Source organism: Echinococcus granulosus, assembly GCF_000524195.1.
Source record: "Echinococcus granulosus chromosome Unknown EG_S00128, whole genome shotgun sequence".
NCBI lineage: Eukaryota > Metazoa > Platyhelminthes > Cestoda > Cyclophyllidea > Taeniidae > Echinococcus > Echinococcus granulosus.
The window spans coordinates 196,847-211,521 of NW_020170508.1; the positions used below are offsets into that span (position 1 = coordinate 196,847).

Sequence of the window (14,675 nt, forward strand, 5' to 3'; positions counted from 1 at the left end):
AACTGCAAAAAATCTCCAAACACAAATGGCAATTGTGCATATTCCCACTATCACGCGACACTGGTCTGATGAAGATGAATGGAGAGAGAAAGGAGGAGCGAAAAGGAGGAAAAGGAAGGAATGAGTAGAGGAAGGAGAAGATGAAAGCCTGGAGGCGAAACGTGGGAAGCGAATTGGCGTTTGCGTGACAGGCGACGCGACGAAGTCACCTGCCTTCAAACGTTGTCACCGTGGGAGGAAAGTGTATATTCCAATTACTTCACTTAACCATAGTCACACATTCAAACGACTTTGACATGTTTAATTTCCTTTTTTTCTTAGGTCATAGCTCCTCCACCCCACAACACGACCTTTTAATTGCGCTGCCTGCCTGCGGTGATGTCGTTGGGATAGCAAATGCATCTAAACACGGGGTCCTGGAGCCAAGTTGCTTTAGTTGGCAGAACAACTTTATGGTCACAGACTTAGAGTAGCTACGATCCGACCACCCCTGTCCCTTCTTCTGTCATTTCATTCAGCCCACCTACCGACACAACATCAAAGCGCAAAATGGCACCAGGCGGCGGCTTCTCTTCTCACCTACTTAAGGTGATTGTGAAATGTGATATGGCAACCTGAAAAACCACACACGCACAGACACACACCAACCCAGTCAGTCACTCTAATTCGAGCAATTAAACATCAAAGTGCGCGAGGCCCCGACCAAGGCGCAGAGGCGGAGGTAGAAGTCAGGGGGACGCAAAAATGTCTTTAAATGTTAAACTATCAAATGGGACCATGGTTATGTCGAAGAGGGGAGGGAAGGGGAAAGTGGGACACGCCGCCCCTCCTTTATATCCCCTCTGTAGTTCGCTGTTGTGCCTCATTTACTGCGGTAGAAATTGCGGCTGTAAAAGCAGATGGAAATCGCGCAGGCGCGAGACACAAATTGCGGAAACGCAGATGGCTCCTCCACTAATTGGGTTTTTGTGCCTTGACATCTCAAGTAGACTTGCTCATAGACAACGTGACATTGTAAATTTGCAGCCAACATTTGCGGCTTGTGCTTTCTTGGCGGCCTTTCTGAGCCTACGCTATTAAATTATTACAGCGAATTCGCTTTGAGGAAGGTAAACATGTTTACCTTCAACTAAGAAAAATATTTTCTAATCATTTATTCATAGCGTCTTGCTATCACGCATCACGAATTTTCATTTTTCTTTTTTGATTTACCCACCAAAACAACAAGTGGTGGAAATTATTCTTAAAGTGTTTAACTCAAGCTAGATGTCCTCTTGGTAAGATCTTTTTAGCTAAAGATCAGACCTTCTTCTCTGCCGGGGATACTAAATAGTCATGATGAACAACAGAAGGTGCCAGAACCTGAAAAAGGACTTGGTCATAGGTAAACAGAATGTCTGAGAGCCTGGTAGCATAGGCGGCATGATAAGGGTTATCTTACACCAGCAGTCAACTCTGCCATTCGTTTTAAGTGGTATCACCGAATAAATTCTTCCACAGAACTTCCGTAAGACAGAAAAGGAAATAGCGTGACAAATAAGCATTACCAGTAATAATTAATCCTTAATTAGAGCAAATAGCCCGCCCACCCTACCCTGCACCTACTTATATGCATTCAGTAGAATGAATGCTAGAAGGGAGTTGCAACTACTTAATTAGACATGTCGGATTAAGTAGTAGATACAGACCAAATAGGCACAGTGATGATAACACGTTGACCATGCGACAACATAATAGCGCGGTGTATCTTCACGCGTTGCTGTCAAAACACCGCCACTTGTGACAGATGACTATTTTGGCTGGGAGCCAAGGTGCGGAGCTGTGTCCCGCCTCGTCTCGCCTAGCTTTTCCTTCTGTTCACTTTTTGCCTCCCTGACATAGCCTCCCATTATGAAATAGAGCTGTGATGCCTAATCTGCAATGTCCAGTTGGAAAGGAAAAATGTATCGAAAAGGCGCTGTAAGACTAGGTGGGGGCTAGCGCTCCCGGCATGGTATGTACCAAGAGCGAATTTGCAAGTGAAAATCGTCTTGGGAAAGATCTGACTATGGCAGCTAAAGAAATAGAGCATTTTGGTCAGTGACATGAGATATTGGGATAGTTAGAAAGCTGAGGACAAACATACTCCTAAGTAGTCCGTTTAAAACTCTGCCCTCGGAGAACAGCAAAGCCGCATAGAAAAATCACATGTCAAGAGGGGGAAAAGACTCAAAGGGCTATGAGTATCTTTCACGGTCAGGTTTTGTGATGTCAGTGTTATTTCTTTAATAGCCACGGTAACTACCACCACCACTTTAGCAGCACTAGCAACAGCAACCGCCTCGGTAAGTCCTGTACACACTGTCGCCAACTGACTAATCGTATGTACAAATGTGCTGTAAACAACAAAACACATTCTTCCATCCTCTCCCCCTCCCCTCTTTTCTCATCGGTGCTATCACGTGCAGTCTCTCTCTAGTGTTCCCCCTGTCTCAGCTCCTCCACGTCGTGGTGTCCAAAGCCCAGGAATTGCACTTCCACCCACCGGTCTTCCTGCTCTCCGTCTAAGTGTCTCCACAGCTGTGCAAATTTAATGAACAGTCGTTCTCCTACTCTGACGAAGTATAGAAAGGAAAGGATTGCTTTGAAGACGGTGGAGATTATGGTGCCTGCTTCTGTAGGGGTTTCTTACCAGCGAGAGAAAGAGGGAGAGAGGCCAGAGCTGAACAAAGTCACGTATGCACTAAAAATGGCGGAGTTGGGGGCACAGTTGGATTCCTTGTTGAACTAAGGAAAAGTTAGTAGTTTGGATTGAAACCTTATCAAAGAAATCAACATTTTTCAGGGGAAAAACTTGACACCCCTTTCATGTAGTCACCGGATGTGCTGGAAGAGGCTTCTTTGCTAAAGAAGGAAAGAGATTATTGCTATGGTCAACTTTTTCCCTTGTCAATGTCAATGGCAGGTATCGCAAAATATTCCACGCGGCTTTTAGGTTGGTTGGTCTCTTCTCTCGGCACGCACACACACACACGCAATCTTCTCTCCGCCATAGGCTGTGCAGTTGGAAAACGAGGTAGAAGTTGTATTCACATCCACCAGGTTAGGTTATGCAACAAATTTTATGATTTGAAGGTAACAATAGCGAAAAGGTACTGCGGAGGGGTTTGTCAGCCTCTAGTAGCCACAAGTTATGTCACCAAACAACACCGAAATTCCCACAAACCTCTTTGACGTCCTAGTATGCCAGCAAGATATGCATGATGGTGGTTGTACTTCCTTAAACAGTAAACACATTCCTTTCTGTGTCCTGAAATTCCCCAGTTGTCTGCATACTTCCCAATGGAAAGGGGAAAGTGGAGATTTATATAGACGAAATCATGTTCACCGAAGAAAAAGCTATTTTCCGCCACTGGGTGTTTGGGTTAAGGTTTAGAGCTCCGAAAGCGGCCTATTTGGGGTAATAAGAAAGCATTCCATAACAAAAGGAAGGATAGTAAGATAGAATACACTGAACGAGACAATCTTATCAAGTATTCAAGTGTCGAGACGACATCTTCTTCCCAGTCTGATGCACATACTGTCGTCGGGTCGGTTCCTAGCGCCCTGTGACCATCAGACCTCGAGTAGCCATTCTCGCACATCCAAGCCGAACAATAGGTCAGGTAGGAGGGAGGGGAAAGAACCTTGTCCCATTCTGAGGCGAATTTAGTGCTCAGGGTCATGTCCAACTCTTACCAATCCTTCGTCACTCCAGGAATGCACGTCAGATGCCGAAACGTACAAACAGAGGTCTCGACCAGAGAGAAGCGGTCAAATGACGCGTTCCGTGTCCTATCTTCAAGCCCCACTTCTTTGGCCGAGTCCCTTACCCACAGAAAATGTCAAAAGAATATTGCAGTGACATTCTATCTATGTGTGAGGGGTTAAAAGTGCCCCAAATTCTCGACACTTGTAGATTCCATTCTGGTAGCCATTCCTCTCAGCTCGGTCACTCACTGTCTTACCTCATGTTGAGTTTTATGGCTCTGGCGGTATCTTTAAAGCGCCCTTTGAACACATCTGCATGGGTGAGCGCGAGAGTGCGTGCGTGAGTGGAAGTGTTTACCCCACAACTGTTGATGTTGTTGTTGTTGTTGTCGCTGCTGTTGGCGCGGTAAGTTGGTTGGGAGGGTGCACTTCCCACATTTCATTTTGCAGATGTTTATCATTGCCCGCCCTGGCTGACCTCATCGCCACCACCTTAAAATCACCCATGCACAACTCAGTAAGAAGAGGACGCTACAGTTGACCTAATTGGTCCTTAGGATCTCACGCAGATCAGCTCTGCCTCATTTAGACATTAAATGAACCAACAAAGGCAAGAGTTATATGCCGAGTCAGAGACTGTAGACTTGGGGATTTACACAAGGCGCGTTCAAGTCCAAGGGGAATTTCTGCGGTATACAAAAGGCGCCATTAGCGATTACCAAAAACCTGTAAAGCATTTTTGGTATAAAGACTTGCCAGTACTGTTGAATTATCCATTCTTAGTCAGTTGTGCAGTCAAAAGTGGCAGGCTCTCTTCCTTCGTGCATTGAACGTTCAATTTTTCCAAAAGAATGAATGCTTGCCTCTTGTCCAATATCACAACCCATCGTAGGTTGAGCCGACTTGCAGGATGAGACGTCAGATTTTATGGCATCAGGAGCCGCTATATTTCGTGCTGACGACCAACTGTGCGACAGTAGTGTAGTTTCCTGTGCTTACTCTCGGCTGTAAATAATCGTTGTGGAGTCAAATTTCACGCCTTTGTTCCTCATCACGCGCTATCACCGAGGTCCGCCATCATGACTGACGGTGTCTGGATTGGCTCTTGACACGCGCCTCAGCCAAAAGTACTCGTGGTACGAGACGAAAAAGTACGTCCCGCAGCATAACCGGACTGGAATTTGGGAAAATTAGTCCCTTTCTAGTCAATGTAAGGTTCAATTGGGTTCTCGCGATTGAGGTATCAACTTATCTGGTTCCTCATAGACTAGACTTGATCCGGATTCGTTCATTTGTGGCCATTTAGTTCAATCGACGGAAGGAATAACATGGCGACGGCTTCAGATGCACGGTTTCTAGGGTAGCGATAGCAGAAGCCAAGACTGACACCAAAACCGGATGCGGTTTCGCCCCTCTTGTCCCTTCCTTGTTTAATTTAAGCACATGAACGCCTTCATTTACCCACTCAGCACCTTCGACTTGTCGACTCTCACCCTTCAGGCCTTGGGTAAACTCACGTCTGACTGGAGATGTTCCCAAATCGCTTCCTATTGACGCTCTTTTATGGACCATGTCATGACTATCACCATAAGGGTTTGCAGTCTAAACAATTTATTAGCTGGATTTTCCAGCGCTATGTTCCTGTCTTAAGCCGCATATTCGGAAGATCAAACAACTAAAAAATAGGTTGTCTTGCTCGAGTTTGGCGTTACTTTTTATCAAAGAGGCTTCGTGATGCATTATTCAAACACCTCCACAGTTGTACATGTAGGCGGAGGCGGAGCTAAAGGTGGGGAGGTGCGGAGGAAAAAGCGAACGCTGTAACAGTTATGTGACCGCTTCTGTCTAATTTGCTGTCTGCCCTTTCATCCTAGCTTCTGGGAGCAGACAATCAGATAGGATTACGTAAACTGCACTAAGAAGGGGGAAGACACAGGATTATGTTCTTTTGGTGGATGTCGTGAATAAAAGACACAGAAACTGCCATTTGCTGTTGACATGCGTGCTCAGAGGGAAAATGGAGGTCCCTCTCTCACGGTCGTGCTGATGTGATGGATGCAGGGCATTGCGAAGCTCAAGTCGATGGTATTTTCTAGCCATGGCAGATCTTTTGCTCCATTCTCTTGTACGTCCTAATCCTTCACGTTCTCACGATGATGATGTCTTTACAACAATCGTGCGATTAAATGTAAAGTGGAAGAGACAACTGAGACACGATACGGAGGTGGATAGGGCTAGATAGTTTGCATCCAAAAGGAAAAAAGGTCTTAGAAAGTGTCTGAACGTCCCAAGGAGCGACCTGTTATAATTAGACCTACTTTAGACTGTCCCTGTATGGAAGAATGACCGTCCAGACTAGCTCGGCAAAATGCTCACCTAGCTGGGGTAGAGATGTCTACATAAATGGGCCAAAGTAAAAGGGACAGCAGTTTGCTGAAATCAGATAGTGTTCCAAAAACAGCGTCCAGTTGTATGCCCTGTCCAGCGGCAGCTGATGCAATGAAGACTGAAGAATGATGCTGAGGAGCTTCCAGAAAGGCCAACCTCTGCATCTAAGCGTGGAGACCCTAATCACCTTTGGGGTTAGATAAATTTTATTATTTCCCATTGGGGAAATCATAGTCCAGTTTGCTTTAGATTTTACCTACAATCGAAGCCATCATCATTCCCTTTCTCCCACCACTCTTTTACATCATCCTGACATCCGCCTCCATCAGGCAAAATTTAGTAGGTGCTAAAAAAGAGAAAAAAGGCAAAAAAACAAACAGCAGCAGCAGTATTCGTATTTCTGTGAATGTCAAAACAGCCTCGGCTGATTGGCTCCTGATTTGTGATGTCGGTCGGTTGGTCGGTCAGTCAGTCGGTCATGTGCCGGGCTTGTCAGAAGACCGACTATCGGCAGTGAAATGACAACCCTGCCGCTGCTACTGTAAGCCTAAAAGGAGTGAATCAGCAGACAGAGGTAAATACAAGGATCTCCTTTTTGCTGGGTTAGGGGATAGATGGAACGAGGAGAGTGAACTAGCCCAATGCCATCAAATTTACAATCTATCAGAGGATAAAACTACACTTTCTTATAATAAAAACCTGGCCATTTCTGGCCTCATGGGAGAAGGTAAAGGTGGAGGAAGTTTACGTTGTCAATCACCCAGATGATGAATCGAAATTAGCAAACTTTTGGGAGAGAGAAAGGGCCTAAACGGACTGAACTCGCGTTCCCCCGACGCCCCCTTTAAGGTACTCTGATAAAACAAATTATTCGATGCGTTGACCGTTGGCCACTTCCACGAGTTGACCTCCTCAGTAGCGCAATCCGACTTTGCTTGTTTGGCTTCTATGCCATGTGCTAGTTCCTTAGCGCGGACTCGTGGCCTGGTTTATTTCTTCAGGAGGAAGACGGCATATGGCCAAGTGGACGTAGCCTGACCTTGACCTTTATGTGTGGCACTACTTCTTTGGGGTTAATTCAGCGATACATATTTTTGATTGATAAATCTAGCGCTTCGTAAGCTTGGAATTCCATTCTGTTTCCAGAATGACCTGACGTGCCCTTTCGCCCTTTCAGTACATAGGCCTAGAAAAGACTTAAGTAGTATATCAAGAGTGTCTTAAAAATTCCAGACGCAACTAGTTCTCTATTTCAGAGAAAAATGAAATCACTATGGCACAAAGAGACTTCCCAAAAGAAGAAAAAAGATATACTACTCGACCATAATATGTGCTGCTGACGTGTAGGACTTAAAAACCACTGGCGTGCCCCAGAGGCCAGGCTATCTGGCAAAGGTAAAGTGTCGGAGCCCCTGAATGATCCGTCATTAAAACCGAGAGTTAAACAAACAAGTAAAGTATTGCATCACAGCCATCATAAAAAGAATTTGTTAGATTTCCTAGGGAAGTAATTTTACAAAAAAAATGTCCTTATATTTTAAATTAAAAAGATTTTCAAGATTCCTGTCAACAATCTGTGTCGAGGGATGCCATTTCTCAAGGCCCCTCCTCTTTTAAGTAACCTAGGTTTCCAAAAAGAACTACCCAGATTGTAGGAATTGAGGAGGAGACTGATTTTTGTGTCAGAGGGTCTAAAGGGTGTAAGAAGGTGCCCTTTGAATGGTGTTACCAGCAGTTTATTCAGTTAACATTTGATTTCAGGATCTGCAAACAGGCATAATGACTTTTTCTCAAAAGGAAAATTTTTTAACATTTCACAGAGCAAAAACGATTGACGATTAAAGGCCGTTGTGATTACAATGCGATGGCTCCTATTGCGACTTTTCAACAGAAAAAAGGTCCTCAAGCTGACCAGAACTTCGAAGAACATTGAATTTGAGTGAGAGGGTAGGTAAAGCTAACCTGATGTATGTGACTTGAGCCTGTCTGGCTCGTGTACTCGGTTAAACGTCTGACCTTCTTCACATGGCTAAAGTGTCTCGAACGAGGGAATAGTTCTTGAAAGAATCAACTTAGAGGAATATCAGAGCCCGTCTTCTTTGCCTCGTACCCAGCCTTCAATTCACCTAACCCCTGTGCCTTCCACTCTGTACTTATCTACATCAATGGAACCTCTCACATCAATTTTTCCTCAAGTTGTTGACACTAATCCTTCATCTCCACCATGAAGCTGTTTCATCAGTGAAGCAGACATAAATGGTGGTCACGAACCGGAAACCGCGTAAAAAGCAGTGTTAACAACTACTCTATCCCACGTCCAATTGTATTGAACCAGTGGTAAATCCCTCAGGAGGCAGGATGAAACCCGCAGTTATCTTATGCCCTCCCTCTATCTGCCACCATTTGGACAGCGTGCTAACGCCTGTCAATTTCAATTTTACCCCATCAGAGCGAGCTAATTTTTTTTGTTTTTTGGGGCAAAAGGGATGCTCTCAAGTTGAAGGAGAGGGGACGGGAGGAAGCCGGAGTCATATCAGGCGATGGAGGGAACTAACTGATTAAGGGTGGTGAGTAGCCCTGAGCCTTGAAAGCCCGGCACTGGGTGACAGCATATGACATGAGGTGATATTATCAGTCATTTATGCTGAGGTAGGGGGATTCGACCACGTCAGAAATGTGTCATTTCTTGACGGGAATGTCCTCTACTACATTTCATTTTTTAAAAAAATTGACAGCTTGGGAGGGCGAGCTAGAGAGAGGTAGGGGCGGGAGACTAGGACAGTATATCAGATGGAATATGGAATGGCTAAGTGTGCAGCCTTGGTGTGTGAGGATTAGGATGTGGTTTAAATAATTAAAATGTGGGTAAGGCGCTTTTGCGTGACTTCCTCCTTCCTTCTCAGAACGAAGCAGAAGGGCTAACTCATAAAATAGCTATAAACAGGGGGAAGGGAAGAAGGAAAGGATAAGTTATGGCCTCTTTTAATTGCCAATCATACATGTGAATAAGTCGCCAAGGGAGGCGGATTGAAAAGTATCGTTTGCAACTGATACATCATCGGGAGAGGTTAGGCGCATCCTCAATACAGCCTCCATAATGAGTGCATACCTTTTCCTCCAAGGACCCTTACCTATTGGCCGAAATTAGGCAGCCAGTCATCTTAGCTTGTCAGTGACCTCAAAAAAATTAAGTTCAAGGCCTTCAAATGGGATAAATGGGATAATTTGTGCGGATCCAAGGCCTGACAACCGTCTTTAATGCTCGGTCTGGATGTACAAACCGCTGTAGTCTTTGCACCTCCTGACCAATCACGTGGCGCTTATTTCTGGGTCACAACAAAGTGTTGAGATTTATCTCACGAAAGCTCACGAATGAAAAGCTCATTTTACATGCATGTAATGAGACACGATCGTAAACATAATCAGTTCGCGGTTGAAATACGAAAACAGAGCTAAGGACACCTCACATTCCTTTGATGTTTGCTCCAAGGCGGAGCCACAGAAGAACTCGCCCCCTGCCTCCTTTTTCCAAATGGGTCCTGTTTTTGAGACAACAAATAAAGATGCTCCATCGGGTGCAACTTCCGTTGTTTGCATTAGTGGTCGTACTAGTCGTCGTCATCGTCTTCGTGCAAACCACTCGGATTTCGTGGATGATAGCGGCGGTGGTGATGCTGGTGGTCCAATGTTTCCAAATGCGAGACGGCTCTGCAGAGGTCTGTGGAACCTTTGATGACTGGTCTTATAGTGATTCATTCTTTCATCTGTTTACTTATTCATCCATCTGACCTGTCAGTGTGATGTACCGCCGCGTTCTTTAGCTTATTCCGTAATTTCTTTGCATCGAGTTGCGCTGCGGTTTCCGAAAACAACAGATTAAGGTGTCATTATTCATTGGCTTCCCAGTACCATTTCTGCCGTTCCTCTATGTTACTTATCTGACTCCTGTGAGATGGAGTAGACAGCGGAACCTCGGATCTGTTTCCTGTTCACTGGAATCTTATCAATTATTGTCACCCGTTCAAGGCAGAATTGACTTCTCTACTGCTAGTATCGGTAACTTCTACCCTGTTGTACGCGGTTGGCTCATTGGAACCCCAACACGCCTTAAAGTATAGTTCTCGGGAATCTTCACTACTGTGCCACAAATCTAGCTCTCAACTCACTCCCCCAAGACGACACAGGGCGCGCAATTATGGAAATGATGGGAAAATGGTAGTATAAGTGGTATGAGAGGAAAGCCCTGCTACTATTGTAATGATCAGTTCAGAGGACTCCAAAAGACAATTCACTTTTAGGTAACTGACGTTAGTGCATAAACACCTGGGTACATACTACTTATTATCATCTAAGGCATTAAGCATAATATTCGATGAAAATAATGCGAAAACAGCAGGAGTTGCGATGAAGGTCTTTCCGATTTACCTTGACTGCGTAGCCACGACTGTTTTGTATCATCCGCGCTCCCAGTAGCCCAGTCTTTCTGCGGGCCTATAACAAAGCCACTTCAAGGCCAGTGTACGTTATGGCGTCTGCGGTGACTGCAAAGTTGTACTTTAGAAGGCGTCTTATGTAAGTTGAAGCGACTAGGCTACCAGAACCGTCTTGACTGTCGCGTCAAGCAGGTGTACATTTATGACAGTGATAGATGAAGTGTGCCACCCCTCAGAGGGCTACCCCAATGTACGCCACTGCAGGCACTCGTACCACGGCGTGTGGCACGACAGCTGCGCTAAATGGGTGAAGGTAAACTTTGAAGCGTCCATTCCAAGGGCATACCTACACGATGTCGATACTTTTGTAGTGAGCGCAAGTTACACTTGGTAAGGGTTTCAGCACACAAAGTACTCTGGGAGTCCAACCAAATGTAATCACGGCCACGGAGAATACAAACGAGCCCTAAAACTGTCTTACAACTAAGAAAAATGCAGCATTTTTGGTGCATTACAGAATTAATACTTCGGAGGATTCAGCAGAATCACCATTTGGTCAATCTTACAGGTTTAATTTCACCATTAGGTGAAATCTTCGTAATGTCCCCACTTTGGAGAGTTGTCATGTCAACAGTCAAGGCATTTACTCTGATTGTGCAGCATCAGAGCTATGGCCAGGCAAAAAAGCTACACTATCACCATATTTTATTGTGGAGCTGCAGCCACAGAAGATGTGCCCTTGATGCAAATCCTCCTCTATCGAAGTGTTAGAGATCTGCCTATCTGAGGGCTTTAGAGTCAGAAAGAACGAAGATGTTAAAATATGTCACTGCGTTACAAGTGTGTGCAGAAGGGCCGGTGAGCTATTAACGAGAGTAAAATGAAGAAAGCATCATGATACCAGGATGACTACCCGAACCACTGAGGAACTGCGAAGCGTGTACAGTTAATTCGTCCACTTAAATGCAGCGCTCCATTCAAATTTAAATTGCCAGCGTAGCTTTAATGGCTACTTGGAAATAACTAATTTGTTAGCAGCGCCATTCTCTATCCGATTATGCGACCCACAATATTGTAATTGATGGTATGCATCTCAGCTACTGAAACTGCATTTCAGTAGGCTCCATTTGCACCATAAGTGCAGACATGTACTCGCTTTAAATTTTTTCTATTTTCTGTTACAAACTCCTATTTAACTGGTTAACTATATATATAATCATTGCTGAGACGCCATTGTCCTATTATAATAACCCTGAAGTCATTCATAGTGTACTTTGGCATTTGCTTCTCCCACAGACGCACCCACTGCTGTGCGCACGTTCGCAAACGTCACAGTTTTTCCTTACGTTAATTGGTCTTCCTGTAACCAATCAACGCCACCGTCTCCTTAAGTGATTGGAGCTTAGCCCTCCTGCTCTCTGATTGGTTGTAGAGGCAGCTATAAGTTCAATGTATAAAGGTGATTTCACTCTTTAGTAAGCCATGCTCCTTGGGGCCGTGGTGAGTGTTTGGGTTTCTCGCTTTTTGTCGTACTGGTAATGGGATTAAATGCCTTGTCCATTAGAAGTGGGTAGTACTAATTGTAGGTTTTCTTTTTCAATCTGGTAGCGCATTGCACCTGCCAATCGCTGTCTCCCACCCATCCCAGACGATGAAAGCCTGACTCCCACCACCATCCGAAGACCACGTGTGCCCCGAATGGGTACTTGCGTACCCCCACGTCCTCCTACTACTTCTACAACATCGAATTCTAGGTCGCCTTGGCATTCACGAGTTGATAATGGTTATAATAGAAACTCCTGCGAATTAGTTGTAAAAAACAACCGTGATGATGATGATGACGACGATGGCAGCGGTGAGTTTACGTAGATGAATAGCGTCTGTAGCAGTCAAAGCAAAACCAGTGAGGCATTATGCTCCGATAAACAGCAGCGCCTGTCTTGTTATGAGTAATTCACCTCCCAGTCTGTCAGTCACTTTCGACGTTTTTTGGAATTGTCGGAACATGCTGGATTTTGGAAAGTCGACACTGCCTCCTTTGTATGTGTGTATACGTATATGCCGTGTATTTCACTGCGAGCTTTGGGGGGGAGTAAGGCGGGGGTTGGGCTGAATTGACAGTCGGCTCTCCCCACCATCCTTCCTGCTGCTTCCTCCACCCCAGGCCGGTCTATTGGCTGTGTCCGTTGTTTAATTCCCCCGCTTCTTGGCACGGTCACGTATGTTCAGAATGGTGGTCATTTTTACAGTGCAGCCGTAGTATTCTGGTCAGCAGCGCTCACACAACTGGTGACAGGTTTGATCGCATTTTTACGCCTCAATTAAAAGTGGGCATAATTTAACACCACTGCCTTCTTGATCCTGCTTGATGTAGTTATGCCACTCAGTTGCCATGGGGGGATTTTATCGACGAGCAGTTAGCTGATTTCTTGCGGTAGGATTGGGGAGAAAGAGTCAGCTGATTTTCTGCTCTCCGATTGGACGGTTTAAACAGCTGATCAGCTGAGTCTGAAAATCGATTAAGGAACAGCTGATTGATCAGTAATTGGGGGTATCAAATAAGTGTGATATTTTTGTGGATTTTCTCCCGACTTTTTTAACAATCGGGCTATTTGTGCTTGCCCAGAGTTTCGTCCCAGTTCGGCACCTTCAGAGCATTCCTACGCGGTGTACTTGACTACTCCGTTGCGACAACTGACTCAGCAACGTGGTCCTTCCTCTAAGAATCCACGGTGTGAGGTCTGGTGTCCTACCAAGGCGGTGATTGGGTGCCACTCGCGTCGCTCCCACTCGTCCAACACTGTGGCGCCCAAGACGACATCGGTGTCGACGATAACCTCCGGCAATCCGGACATCATCAACGGGATGTATCGCCTGAAAGTGAAGTGGTCCAGTGAGACCCCATTTAAGAGTGAGTTCCTAGGGAACAAAAGTCTTATCAGGAAATATCGCCAACGTCGAGGAGGGCGCAAACGCCATCGATCGAAGGAGGAGGCAGAGGAAGGGGAGACAGGAGAGGGAGGAGATCGTGAGTACGACTTAGTGGAGACAAACAATGAGGAGGGATTGAAGGAAGACACCCAAGTGCCTTCTTTGAAACCACCGATGGTTCAGGCTGCGGCATCATCCCTACTGACCCAACACATCACTCGTAGTCAAAGGAGGAGTGGCAAACAGCATCATCATCACCACCAGTCCAGTTATGATTCGCCTTGCCGGCTTGTCACCATGCTTGTCATCTAGCCTTGTTGCATGTATTCTTGTCCCCTTCTTCTTCACCCGTCCTGTACATAGCATTATTTTTCTATCATCGTCCAAGCAGCAAATAAAAGTCATCTGTCTCACTCAAGGCAACTTTCAGTGTAAAAAATAAGAAGTCTAGTTGGACAATAGAGGGAATTGAAAGAGATAAGGGGAGTGGAGTTTTTAGCTGTGGTGCCTCTATTTTTACTTTGGGTAGGTACATGGCGGATTTTATGAACGCCAGGTGATCTTTGCGACCTCCACATTGGATCCTGGTCCTCAACAATGGTGCACTTTTAAAATGTCCCTTGCTGGAGTTTGTGTTTTGATTCACTTTTGTTTTAATTAAGATTACAGGCCAAAGTGGGATCTGAATGTCCAACATGTGTGGCAGTAGTGGCAGAGGTGTCTTATTTCCGTGCTTTGTCTGTGCACGGTAATCGGCGGATTAAATGCATAGGTAGGTAAAAAGATGGATTAAAAATTCTAAGGATGCAGCTCTCTATCCACAGAACACTTTCGCCCGGTGTAAACCATCGATTCTCGTTTATTATCAATACGCAGGAGTGATTTATGAATTTTACAGAATTTTAGAGAAGCGAAAAGGGTTCAGTGATTTCAAACAGACCCGTCCTACCCAATTCGCTTGCACAGTGACATTGTTTGAAGGTAGGCGATTTCGTCGCGTCGCCTGTCACGCAAACGTCAAATCGCTTCCCACGTTTCGCCTCCAGGCTTTCATCTTCTCCTTCCTCTACTCATTCCTTCCTTTTCCTCCTTTTCGCTCCTCCTTTCTCTCTCCATTCATCTTTATCAGACCAATGTCGCGTGATAGTGGGAATATGCACAATTGCCATTTGTGTTTGGAGGTTTTTTGCAGTT

General features: G+C 45.3%; 2 protein-coding genes across 2 annotated transcripts in view; both read left to right on the forward strand. All coding sequences in view use genetic code 11, as the record gives it.

Annotated features, from left to right (window-relative positions):
* EGR_09027 (hypothetical protein) overlaps window positions 1-1,247 on the forward strand; it is a gene marked incomplete at both ends in the record, with an annotated part of 10,419 nt that extends 9,172 nt beyond the window's left edge. Inside the window, one exon of the mRNA XM_024498276.1 lies at window positions 1,164-1,247. Within this exon, the coding sequence (XP_024347331.1) occupies window positions 1,164-1,247 (84 nt within the window). The remainder of the gene's footprint in view (window positions 1-1,163) is intronic.
* Window positions 1,248-4,045: 2,798 nt separating this feature from the next.
* Window positions 4,046-13,793, forward strand: EGR_09028 (hypothetical protein; the record flags this gene model as incomplete). Its single annotated transcript, XM_024498277.1, has 5 exons — window positions 4,046-4,135; window positions 9,608-9,833; window positions 10,787-10,863; window positions 12,159-12,405; window positions 13,177-13,793. The coding sequence occupies 5 exons, from the start codon at window positions 4,046-4,048 to the stop codon at window positions 13,791-13,793; spliced, it is 1,257 nt and encodes a 418-aa protein (XP_024347332.1).
* Between the last annotated feature and the right edge of the window lie 882 nt (window positions 13,794-14,675).